Genomic DNA, 13,423 nt, shown 5'->3' on the forward strand with positions numbered 1-13,423 from the left:
AAAAGATGTTATAATTAAATTTCAATACCATGATTAATAAATATGATAAAGCATTGAAAAGTCCGATTCAATAAGTTTTCCTTCCGCATTAAATTAACTCTGAACTTCGGCATTAAGATGTAATTGTATACGGCCATTCTGTCGCACACACTTCCATTATGTAATTATGTATTGTTTCACGTTGCTAGTGCCGCAGGTTTATTGTTCTGCATTAATACGTTTCTGCTCCCAGGCCCTGATAATCCCTTGACACACCTAACACGCTTTAGGATGGTCTACAAAACTGCCATAATGCAAACTTTCAAAACAATAGGAAGAAAAAAGAAACTATGGAAAACGCTGTTGAGGAAACAGATCGACAACGGGAGGGTTCAAGAGGGCAGCATATGGCTGTGATGCTGCATGGAAAGAAAACATAGTCAGTGCACAGCTATGCAAACACAAGACCAGCAACAGAAGGAGGAACAAGCAAGGCATCCTCTGGCCACCTGCCACCGATTGCAATCTGAACGCCAGACATACAACATTATTATCACATTACTGTCTACAAATCCCAGCACCGAGCTACGGAGGGGAATATAAAATAATTGTACCTGCATCAGATGTACATCTCTTTGGTACATCTAACGCCACCATACTGATTTTCCTGTACAGTGAGTGATCCCAACTGTATGAAGATGGGTGGGAAAATTTGTGACCAAAATATCAATTTACATGTCACTACCTGTAAATCTAGTCTTGCCTCTCCATTACAGGCAATAGTGTGCTATTGCTTTTTCCATACAGAAAGAGTAGCCATACAGGGAAATCAATACGCATCCTGCCACTTTAATAGAGCTGGGACATAATAGCAATACAGAGCAAAGAGGGAAAGCGATCTGGAAATTGGCCAGGCACCCAATTCAAGTTCTCTCGAGCCAACGAATCAGAGGCGAGCATCGAAAAGACCCTCTCCCCCCATTTTTTTCTTGTTTTTATGTATTTAAAACCTATCAATATATTTTTTAAAAAAAAATAAAAGATTTTTGAAAGTGGAAAAAAAAATAATCACAAAAATCTATAAACAATTACTATATTTGAGTATGGAAAAGGGACAAATTAAGGACTGCATGATTAAATGGGCCAGAGACATAGGAAAAAGTATACTATTGGAGGACTGGGAAGTGATATGGAATAAAAAACAAAATACACATATGCATATGATTTGAAAGAAAATTGGACATCAAAGGTACTGTCGCAACTCAGGGTAAATTCACCTTGCTCAGAACACCACCCCACACCAAGGCTGTAGGTTTTGTAGTTTATTGAAGAAAAAGCAAAATCATAAACATAGAAATAAAGTTGCAAAAGTTCAATAGCCAAAACAGAGTCTTAAATGCAAAGGCAAAGTTTTCAAGGCCCAAAGGCAAATACCATGAAGCATTGGTCAAACAAGACTCCATGGCAGCATGACAAAGTCCCCAAAAACCAAGATCAAAAGCTTTCCCCAAAAGCCAGGGCAATTCCAGAGAAGTTAACAGAGTGTAAGCAACATTGCACTGACAAAGGATTGACTTCAATCAGATCGTTAAATGTTTCCCCAGCACGAAAGCATTACGTTGACCTTGAACTTCCCGTTTGTTAGCAAGCTGAGCACTTCGGCGTACTCTTAAGTGAAAACGGTCCTTCCTAATCAAATCTCCATCACCTTCAAGACTGAATAACTCATTATCCTGGGACTGGTCACTCTGGGAATCGAGAGGCACTGAGCTCACAGATGGAGCGGCCGACTCCTCCACTTGCAGTTGTGAAGTATCACTTAAATCAACATTCCTTTCTCTGGGAAACAGAAATGCCGTCTCTTCTTCAGTATCAACACTGTCTGCCTCTGCAACAGGAACATGTTCAGAAATCTGTAACCCATCATCCTCCTGGTCCTGAGGAAACTCAAGCTCAGAAAGCTCAGGCTCAGACTGAGTCACAACAGGTACATGACACCGAGGAAGATAGCCAAATTCACTAAAAATATAAACGACAAATGCTGGAAATGTGGAGAGTGTAAAGGATCATTCCATTACATATGGTGGACATGCAAAAACAGCCACAGCTTTTTGGAAACAGATACATGAGATATGTCAAAAGATCTTAAAGAAAAAAATTCCACTAAAACCGGAAGCTTTTCTTTTAGGAATGACTAATCTATAACCAGACTCCAATGAAGACAAACTATTTATTTATATGACAACAGCGGCAAGAATTGTATATGCAAGGACCTGGAGACAAAAATTAAGACCCCAGAAAGAGGAATGGATAGAGAAAATCAAAGACATAAACTGACTTTTTTACAAAGACACAGAACAAATGTATTAAGATGACTGACTGGACTTTGCTAAAAAAAACTTGGATTAAAGATAACAAAATGAAACTACTGATATAAAATGGACTATAAACATTAAGGCAGACAGAGCCACCACAAGAAGAAAGAAGAAAAGAAGGTAAAAATACGAAGAAGTAAAGACCAACAAATTGGAGAAAACCACTATGAAGATAAACGGAAGAACTCCCCCTCTGCCCTTCCCCAACCCTCCATTATCCACCCTTCCCCCCCTTACACCTAGAACCCATCCCTCCCCTCTTCACCCCAGTTTATTACCCTTCTGCCATGTACCCTTCCCCCTTTACACCTAGAACCCATCCCTCCCCTCTTCTCCCCAGTTTATTACCCTTCCCCCATGTACCCTTCCCCCCTTACATCTAGAACCCATCCCTCCCCTCTTCTCCCCAGTGTTTTTACTCTCACCTTCCCCTAAGACCCTCTCTCCCCACTTTTTTTTCTTTCTTGTTTTTATGTATTAAAAACCTATCAATATTTTTAAAAAAGAATCAGTAACAGGCACCCCACCCCCCATTGAGTGGTGAAATACTAGTGATCATAATGCAATTTACATGGGATCTTATAGTCACTGTGAAAAAGCAGTGTACAGGCAGTCCCCGAGTTACAAACATCTGACTTACAAATGACTCACAGTTAAGAACGGGGGTGGAACAACAGGAAACAAGAGAAATCTACCCCCAGGGAGGGAAATTCACTTCTGAAACTGTTATCATGGGGGAAAGGGGTCTCCACTGAAGCTTTCGCACCAATCCAGAAGCCAAATTTGTCAAAATACAAATCACGGAGACGTAAAGTGAGGTAAAATCTTCTGAACAGGAACACAGACAGCAAAACAAAAACCACAAGGGTATTAACCCTTCCCTATGTGATCCAAAGCATGCACACACACACACTATACACACACACACACACAATAACTTTATGGCAAACATTCAATGGTGGGAGTTACACTCCCATTTCTCACTTACATACACATTCAATTTAAGAGCAAACCTACAGAATCTATCTTGTTCACAGCCTGGGGTGGATCTACAAGGGTGGATCTACACTGCCAAATGATGCACTGCCAAATGTGTGTGCCTGTGTGTAAAAAGGCTGGATCTACACTGTTAAATATGTGTGTGTGTACATATGTAGTGGGAATTACACTTTTTGAAATTCCCGTTTCTCACTTCCATACAAATTCAATTTAAGAACACACCTCTTGTTCACTCTTGTGCTACAATATAGTAAAGTATAATACTAACATTGTACTATGGTGATAATATAATATATGGTATATACAAATAATATTGATGATATAACATAATACAATATTATACTAATAATAATACAAAATAATCATATATAATAATAATAATGTAATATAGTAACAGCCCCTGGTGGTGCAGCGGGTTAAACCGCTGAGCTGCTAAACTTGCTGACCGAAAGGTCAGCAGTTCAAATCCGGAGAATGGGGTGAGCTGACGTTGTTAGCCCAAGCTTCTGCCAACCTAGCTGTTTGAAAACATGCACATGTGAATAGATCAATTGGTACTACTTCGGCGGGAAGGTAACGGTGCTCCATGCCACCATACCGGCCACATGACCTTGGAGGCATCTATGGACAACACCGGCTCTTCAGCTTAGAGATGGAGATGAGCACCACCCCCAGAGTCGGACATGATTAGATTTAATGTCAAGGGGAAACATTTACCTTTGACATAGTAATACTAATATATTAAATATAATGACTACTGATAATATATAATAATACATATATACTGTTTTATTATTGCATATTTGAAGTTGTAACGTTTTTGATTGTGAGATACATTGAGTCTTCATATGGACAGATAACGGGCTAGTGGCAAAAGCAAAAGCTGGGGCTAGTGGCAGAATCTCACGCCGCTCCCCGGATTCAAACCTGCAACCTTTCAGTCAACAATTTCAGCAGCTCAGTGGTTTAACCGGTTGTGCCACTGCGGGCTCCATTACTATATTACATTATTACCTTCCCACCAGAGCAGAACCTATTGATCTACTCACATTTGCATGTTTTCGAACTGCTAGGTAGGCAGAAGCTGGGGCTAATGGCAGGAGCTCACAATGCTCCCTGGCTTCGAATCTGCAACCTTTCAGTCAGTAATTTCAGCAGCTCAGCGGTTTAACCTGCTGCGCCACTGAGGGCTCCATTACTATATTACATTATTACCTTCCCACCAGAGCGGAACCTATTGATCTACTCACATTTGCATGTTTTCGAACTGCTAGGTTGGCAGAATCTGGGGCCAACAGCAGGAGCTCACAATGCTCCCTGACTTCGAATCTGCAACCTTTCAGTCAGCAATTTCAGCAGCTCAGCGGTTAAACCTGCTGCGCCACTGCGGGCTCTATTACTAAATTACATTATTACCTTCCCGCCAGAACGGTACCTATTGATCTACTCACATTTGCATGTTTTCGAACTGCTAGCTTGGCAGAAGCTGGGGCCAGCGGCAGGAGCTCACAATGCTCCCTGACTTCGAATCTGCAACCTTTCAGTCAGCAATTTCAGCAGCTCAGCGGTTAAACCTGCTGCGCCACTGCAGGCTCTATTACTAAATTACATTATTACCTTCCCGCCAGAACGGTACCTATTAATCTACTCACATTTGCATGATTTCGAACTGCTAGGTTGGCAGAAGCTGGGGCTAACGGCAGGAGCTCACAATGCTCCCTGGCTTCAAACCTGAAACCTTTTGGTCAGTAATTTCAGCAGCTCAGTGGTTTAACCTGCTGTGCCACTGCGGGCTCCATTATTATATTACATTGTTACCTTCCTGCCAGAGCGGTACATATTGATCTACTCACATTTGCATCTTTTCGAACTGCTAGCTTGGCAGAAGCTGGGGCTAATGGCAGGAGCTCACCCCGCTCCTAGGATTTGAACCTTTTGGTCAGCAATTTCAGCAGCTCACAGGGGTCTCTATGGACAGATAAAATGGGATATAAACAAATATATCTTGCTCACAATGTGGGGTCTGCCTGTAGTTTCTAGCCAAGGAAGAGGCTACAGAGCATCCAAAGCTTGTGCCAATCTGTGAGGTTGGATCTCCACTGCCAAATGATGCAGAGCTGCATTACATGGCCCTATAATGGTAGTGGAGATCCAGTGCCATCCCCACCCACACCTCTCTCCAAAAGATGGGCTCTATTTTAAGATCTCAAGCAGTGGGAGGAACTTGAAAATCAAGCCAAGCCAGGAAAGGAAGAAGCAGGTGGGGGGGGGGGGGGTGGCAATAGAGAAGTTGCTGCAGGAAAGAGGGCATTGGCAAGCAAGGCAGAAAGGGGAAGAGGACAAATCCCCATAGATCACACCAGGAGGATGACTGGGACGTCCTCCCCCAGCATCCCAAGGCGTCCAAAGCAGCCTTCTCTCTCTATTTCCCCTGCTCTCTCTCCCCTGAGGGACCAATGCTACCGTATGCCTCCGAAGAGGCGCGCAACTCCAAAGCCGTCCCAAGGACGGAGCCACTGCGGCCGCCCCCCGCCCCTCTTCCTTACCTGCACCGGCCGGTAGGAGGCAGGGAGGGACCCGCCTCAGCCTCCTCCTCCTCCTCCTCCTCCTCCTCCGGGCTCGGCTCCCCGCCGCTCAGCCTGCATCCTGCCGGGAGTGGAGAGAGACAAGAGGAGGAGGAAGGGAGGCGGAGAGAAAGGGGCGGTGCCTGGACCCAAGAGGCGCATCCCCCCCCCCCCGCCCTCCAGTGGTAGCGCTCGATTTCGGGCTCCCGAAGCAGGAATGTACCACTGTTGGGGTTCGGCGGGGAGGGAAAGGCACGCTGCCTTGTGTGTTTATATGCAGAAAAGGCTTGCTTGTGCTTTGCAGCTCCAATTTGGGAGCTTAGCCATGAAGTGACAGGTCCTACCAGACTTTGAATGCTAAGCAGGGTCTGGATGGGAGGGGGAAGATCCGCTGCTGTAGGCGGTGTTTTAGGCTGCATCTACACAACCCTGTATCCCAAGATCTGATCCCACATTATCTCCTTATCCCAGATTATCTGACAGTGTAGACTCATATAATCCGGTTCAAATCAGACAATCTGGGATATATACTGCCCTATACCCCGAGATCCAATCCCAGGTAATCTTCTTATCCCAGATTATCTGGCAGTGCAGATTCATATAATCCAGTTCTAAGCGGTTAATCTGGGATCTACACTGTCCTATACCTCAGGTTCCAATCCCACATTATCTCCTATCCTAGATTATCTGGCAGTGTAGATTCATATAATCTAGTTCAAATCAGACAATCTGGGATCTATACTGCCCTATATCCCAGGATCCAATCCCTGGTTGTCTCCTTATCCCAGATTATCTGACAATGTAGATTCATATAATCCGATTCAAAGCAGATAATCTGGTATCTACACTACCCAATATCTCAGGATCCAATCCCAGGTTATCTCCTTATCCCAGATTATCTGGCAGTGTAGACTCATATAATCCGGTTCAAAGATTATAATCTACACTGCCCTATACCCGAGGATCAGATCCCACACTATCTCCTTATCCCAGATTATCTGGAAGTGTAGATTCATATAATCCAAAGCAGGTAATCTGGGATCTACACTGCCCTGTACCCCAGGATACAATCCCACATTATGTCCTTTTCCCAGATTATCTGGCAGTGTAGATTCATATAATCTAGTTTAAATTAGATAATCTGGGATCTACACTGCCCTGTACCTCAGGATCCAGTTCCAGGCTATCTCCTTATCCCAGATTATCTGGCAGTGTAGACACATATAATCCCGTTGAAAACAGATAATCTGGGATCTACACTGCCCTATATCCCAGGATCCGAACCCATATTATCCCAGATTGTCTAGCAGTATAGACTCATATAATCCAGCTCAAAGCAGATAAACTGGGGTCTACACTGCCCTATATCCCAGGATCTGATCCCAGGTTATCTCCTTATCCCAGATTATCTGGCAGTATAGACTCACATAATCCAGTGCAAAACAGATAATCTGGGATCCAATCCTGGGATATAGATCCAGCCTCAGGCCTCTTCCACAACTTCCATTGGCTCTAGTAATCATGTCTAATGATGAGGAATGTCTAAAGATGAGTTGTAGTCCAGCATCTGGGGAGCCACATAAAATTACATCATGGGCCGGATTCAAACCATGGGCCTTGATACATGTGCTTTAGGGAATATAGTCAAAATTCAGAAGTGGACTCAGGAATGAATCAAAAGACAAAAGGCAAAGAAGAATACGGATTAATATAAATATACAGTGGAACCTCAACTTAAAAAGCATCCCAAGTTAAGAGCATTTTGAGTTAAGAGCTGTCATTTGGCCAAGAGTTCACTTTGACATATGAGCAGCATTTTGAGTTAAGAGCTAGCACCAGGGGGTGCACTAGCACAAGAGAACAGGGCTTTAGGGCTTCAAGGGAGCAGCCTCCATGCCTTGTGCCTCCATGCCTCATCCTACTATGGGAGATTTATTTTATTTACCATATTTATATCCTGCCTTTCTCACCCCAAAAGGGCCTCAAGGCAGCCTTATAACAGGCCACAATTCATCAACAACAACAACAACAACAACAAAACTTTATATACTGCTCTATCTCCCCAAGGGGACTCAGAGCGGTTTCCAAGTAACATAATCAATACATACAAAGAAAACAGCATAAATATAAAATTAACAAGACAATATAAGCATTAAAAACCACAATAGCACATATATTTAAAATAATCCTGTCTGTTTAAGGCAGTTTAAAATCAGTGCCATACATACATAAAATAAACAATTACAATTAAAACCAAACAAGTAAAACATCAATTATTAAAACATCAATTAAAATCACGCCAACCAAAACATAATCCAGGGCTGTTCCATTTGTCAATCACATTGCACTGCTCCAATTATTTGTCAAAAGCTTAGTCCCAAAGCCATGCCTTAATTTTTTTTCCTAACAACCAGGAGAGAAGGGACTGATCTGATCCCTCTGGAGAGGGTGGTCCATAGCCAAGGGGCTACTACTGAAAAGGCCCTGCCTCTCGTCCCCTCCAATCGTGCCTGCAAAGGAGGTGAGACCAAAAGCAAGGCCTCTCCAGACAATCTTAATCTCCGAGATGGTTCATAAAGGGAGATACACTCTGACAGGTAAACTGGGCTGGAACCATTTAGGGCTTTATAGGCTAAATCCAGCACTGTGAATTGTGCTTGGTAACAGACTGGCAGCCATTGGAGCTGGTGTAACAGTGGGATTGCTGTCCTCTTTGCTCTTGTGTACTTTGAGGAACTTTGGGTTAGCTGATTTTGTGTTGTTTTTATTCCAGGTATTTTTTGCTTCATGAAGAGAGAAGGGGGAGAGAGCAATGACCTCTTCACACTGGCCGCCAGAATCACGATGCATTGTGGCAAATCCAGCTATTGCCGTTGGGGAGCATGGGGAACCCATTGCCCCGCATCGCCTGTCTTACTTGCAGGGCCATCCCACTATGGGAGGTGTCAACTGTCTAACTTCCCCCCATTGCTTCAAGCCAACTGTATTGCCACCATGGTGGCATTCTCCACTTTGCCATCCCTTTAAGCATGGAGCCCTGCCAGAAGTAGTGGTACGTCATGTAATGGAAGCTGGCAGGCTCAGGTCTTAAAGGGACAACAAATTGGAGCATACCATCAGTTCCTTCCCCATCTGAAAGTCAAGGTCTATTTCCCTTAAACTCCATCTGTGTTCATATTTGGGCATATGGAATATTCGTGCCAAGTTTGGTCCAGATCCATCATTGTTTGAGTCCACAGTGCTTCTGGATGTGGGTGAACTATAATTCCCAAACTCAAGGGTAATGTCCACCAAGCCTTTCCAGTTTTTTCTGTTGGTCATGGGAGCCCTGTGTGCTAAGTTTGGCCCAATTCCATCATTGGTGGAGTTCATAATGCTCTTTGATTGTAGGTAAACTATAAATCTCAGCAACGACAATTCCCAAATGACAAAATCAATTTTTTTGAGTGGAGGACATCAATTGGACTGTTAGGTGTGTTGTGTCCAAATTTGGTGTCAATCCCCCCAGTGGTTTTTGAGTTCTGATGGTAGCACGAACTAACATTACATTCAGTTCTTGTGGGTTTTTTCGGGCTATATGGCCATGCTCTAGAGGCATTTCTCCTGACGTTTCGCCTGCATCTATGGCAAGCATCCTCAGAGGTAGAGGTCTGTTGGAATTAGGACAATGGGTTTATATATCTGTGGAATGGCTGGGGTGGGGCAAGGAGCTCTTCCCTGCTGCAATAGGTGTGAATGTTTAGCCAATCACCTTCATTAGCATTTGAAGGCCTGCCTGAACCTGGGAAAACCTGTTGCTGGGAGGTGTTAATCTGTGCCTGGTTTCTTCCTCTCTGTTGTTTAGCTGTTATAATTTTAGAGTTCTTTAATACTGGTAGCCAGATTTTGTTCATTTTCATGATCTCTTCCTTTCTGTTGAAATTGTCCACATGCTTGTGGATTTCAATGGCTTCTCTGTGTAGTCTGACATGGTGGTTGTTGGTGTGGTCCAGCATTTCTGTGTTTTCAAATAATATGCTGTGTCCAGGCTGGTTCATCAGGTGCTCTGCTATGGCTGACTTCTCTGGTTGAAGTAGTCTGCAGTGCCTTTCATGTTCCTTGATGCGTGTCTGGGCGCTGCGTTTGGTGGTCCCTATGTAGACTTGTCCACAGCTGCATGGTATACGGTAGACTCCTGCAGAGGTGAGAGGATCCCTCTTGTCCTTTGCTGAACGTAGCATATCGTGGGCTTTTTGGTTGCTGTCTCCAGGGCTTGTTCTTCAAAGTGTTCCATGTAGAAGTTAGCTATGACTGGGCTGAGAGGGCTCCCCATAGCTACTCCATCTTTCTGTTCGTAGAATTCATTGTCCCACTGAAAGTAACTGGTGGTGAGGCAATGGTGAAACAGAGCCGTGATGTCTTCTGGGAACATCTGGTTGACGCAACCTCTTAAGAGAGAGAATCCACACCATCCGCAAAGAACTCGCAAACACAGACAAGGAACTGCTGCATCTCCATATCAATATCAGCCAGAAGATGAATTCCCAGGACTGGGACAAAATAGACAATCTCACTTACAGGAAAATGGAGAAGAACATGGTTGTCCACACCAACAGACAAAAACAAAAATTCCACAAACGACAAAAGCAACAGCCGAAACCAGAACTGGATACATCATGGACCATCATCAATGCATTTCAATTGGAAAGTTTGCTTTGAAATAAGAGCAATCTGAGTTAAGAGCTCAGTCAGAGAACAAATTAAACTCTCAACTCAAGGCATCACTGTACTGGATAAGTTGAAGCTGAGGCAAATTGCACCTCTAATGGGCGTGATGGATACTTCAGAAGTTGAATCCAGAGCAGGTTGAATCTTTTGAATGAGATTGAATCCATTTTTGCTCTTGTCCAAATGAAGTTTTGGTTTGTTGGCTCCCATTCAATTCATGACCACTACCAGAGATGAATCCAGCACTCTCGCTACTTCATGTGAATTAGAAGAGACCAGAAAAGATCCTGCAGCATTACAGCTAATAGGTTAATAATAAGTCTTCCAAAATGCTGTGTCCTACCGCTTGGCAACTTCACAGCTTTCGTAAGAGCACAGTAGGCTCAAATGAACAAGAGCTTCTAATCAGTCACAGGAAGGCGTGTTGACTACAGCTGTAATCATAGCACCATTATTTATAGAACAGGGATTTGCAGCTTGTTACCATCTCATCCGTTGTCACAATATGTCAGTGATGGGAGACGGTCGTTTTTGGTCCCAACTTATTTCTATGTGTGTCATTTGCCATACTGTTTGCTTCTCCTAGAATCTTTTATTAAATAATATCTCAGACTTCTTCGGGAGGAGCAGCTAGGATCATTTCTTTCCTAACTTTGGGAGATTAAGCCAATGTTTGATCACAGAGTCACTTGTGAATAATTTTCTTTTAATGTGACTTCGGTAAGACTAGGATAAGATGACAATCCGATGGCAAGATTAGCTCTCAGATTATGTGGGATTAGCCAGAGCTTTCTACTCTACTGCCATACTTACTGCAAAAGAGGCAGTATCCCAGGAGATGCACTGCGTATCATCTCCGGTTACTATGCCAGACAAAAAAAGGCATTGGAAAGATTTTTGAAAATGAAAGACTGTCTGAACAGATGCCCTCCTACCTCAGCTGCCCAGTACTCTGACAATATGCACTCCCCAGTACTTTCCAGTCTGTCGCCTTTGTGGCTTCAAAATACTGGATTTCACCAGCATGTGTCCTTGAAAAAGCTTGGTCTATCTTTTTCTCACCAGCAGCTCTGAATTTTCTCTAGATCAGGGGTCTCCAAACAAAGGCCCATGGGCCGGATACGGCCCTCCAAGGTCATTTATCCAGCTCTTGCTCAATGTCAACCTAAGTCTGAAATGACTTGAAAGCACACCACCACCACAACAATCCTATCTCATCAGCCAAAAGCAAGCTCACACTTCCCATTAAAATACTAATAAGTTCATATTTGTTAAAATTGTTCTTCATTTTAATTATTGTATTGTTTTAAAGTGTTTTTTGCACTACAAATAAGATATGTGCATTGTGCATTGGAATTTATTCATGCTTTTTTCACATTATAATCCGGCCCTCCAACAGTTTGAGGGACTGTGACCTGGCCCTCTGTTTAAAAAGTTTGAGGACCTCATGCTCTAGACAGAGACATGGCAACTATTGTCCTGCACAGTGGAGTTGCAGGTGGAAGATTGGAGCCTACTCCTCCAGTAGCACATTAAGTAGAAATGTTGACGGATTCTTAAGGGATAGCTGATGGATAAATATTACAGTTTCGGGGTGCTAAAGAGATGTTGTTGTTAGACACCCTAAATCGGACCTCCAATACTTATGGTCCAGGTCACGGGAGCATGTAAGGAAAGAAACAGTCCCAAAAAAGATCAAAAACAAGGTTTTATTTTCATCATAGCCATGAGGAAGTTGGACAGACATATTAAGTGCACACAGGCACCAACGTTTGCGAATGACTGCCACCCACTCCTCTGTTTTTGCAAACTTTTATATACCCTCAGATAAACAAGAATATTTTTGTCATGAAAAGTACCTTGATCTTTACTCTTCCTGTCCCTCTCCCATCAACCTCTTGATGGAAAGTACCTTCTCGCACCTGCAGACTTTGTGCTTAACCACAAACCAATGTCCTATGTAAGCTTGCTAATATAGCAACTTTTCAAAAAGCCCAAACCTTAAACTTTGTATGACCTCTATACTAACATTTCGGTTAAAGCTTTTAATTTCGATGCCCTTAAGACCCCCCCCCCCCCCCGATTAATAAATATTAAGTATGACTCTTGGGATGTCACTGAAAAAGTCGGCTATGATGTAGATTTTAATTCTGTTGACATCGCCCTCCCACTCTGTTAAATATGTCTCTCACGTCTTTTGTTGTGGGAAAAGCTGCCTGGTTAGGAGATTGAAAGCAGCCAGGAGCAAAGGTTTACCTGATCTCACTGAAACTGAAGTTTGTGACTCAGGATGTAGAATTAATACAGTTGGACACCAATGGAACTGCTATGAAATCCTGGGATTTATAGGGGCCAGAGTGGCACAAAAGGTTAAACCACTGAGCTGCTGAACTTGTTGACCAGAAGGTTGGTGGTTCAAATGGGCATAAAGAGGTGAGCTCCTGCTGTTAGCCCCAGCTTCTGACAACTTAGCAGTCCAAAAATATGCAAATGTGAGTTCCACCTCGGCGGAAAGGTAAACAGTGCTCCATGTAGTCATGCCAGCCACATGACCTAGGAGGTGTCTACAGACAAAGCCAGCTCTTCGGCTTAGAAATGAAGATGAACACCACCCCCAGAGCCGGAGATGAACACCAGGACTATTCAATGCTAATCAAGGTGGCCAATTGCAACATTCACACTTGCCTCAAATAGACAGGAGTTCTTTGTCCTACCCTGGACAATCCACAGATCAATAAACTCCACTTGCCTATTTTTCAACAGACCTCACAACCTCCAAGGATGGGGAAAACGTCAGGT

At 43.4% G+C, this 13,423-nt stretch overlaps 1 protein-coding gene across 2 annotated transcripts in view; it reads right to left on the minus strand.

The window, feature by feature from the left end:
• TRMT9B (tRNA methyltransferase 9B (putative)) overlaps positions 1-5,985 on the minus strand; it is a 45,582-nt gene extending 39,597 nt beyond the window's left edge. Inside the window, exons 1-2 of one of the 2 annotated variants that reach the window (XM_067468755.1) lie at positions 5,900-5,965; positions 5,207-5,321 (exon numbers count right to left, since the gene is read on the minus strand). In XM_067468755.1, coding sequence (XP_067324856.1) covers positions 5,207-5,214 — 8 coding nt within the window. In that variant the 5' untranslated portion in view covers positions 5,215-5,321; positions 5,900-5,965. Of the gene's footprint in view, positions 1-5,206; positions 5,322-5,899 lie in introns of both variants that reach the window. The other variant, XM_067468756.1, reaches the window with a different exon arrangement.
• Between the last annotated feature and the right edge of the window lie 7,438 nt (positions 5,986-13,423).

The sequence above is a fragment of the Anolis sagrei genome, chromosome 5 (assembly GCF_037176765.1).
Source record: "Anolis sagrei isolate rAnoSag1 chromosome 5, rAnoSag1.mat, whole genome shotgun sequence".
Lineage (NCBI taxonomy): Eukaryota > Metazoa > Chordata > Lepidosauria > Squamata > Dactyloidae > Anolis > Anolis sagrei.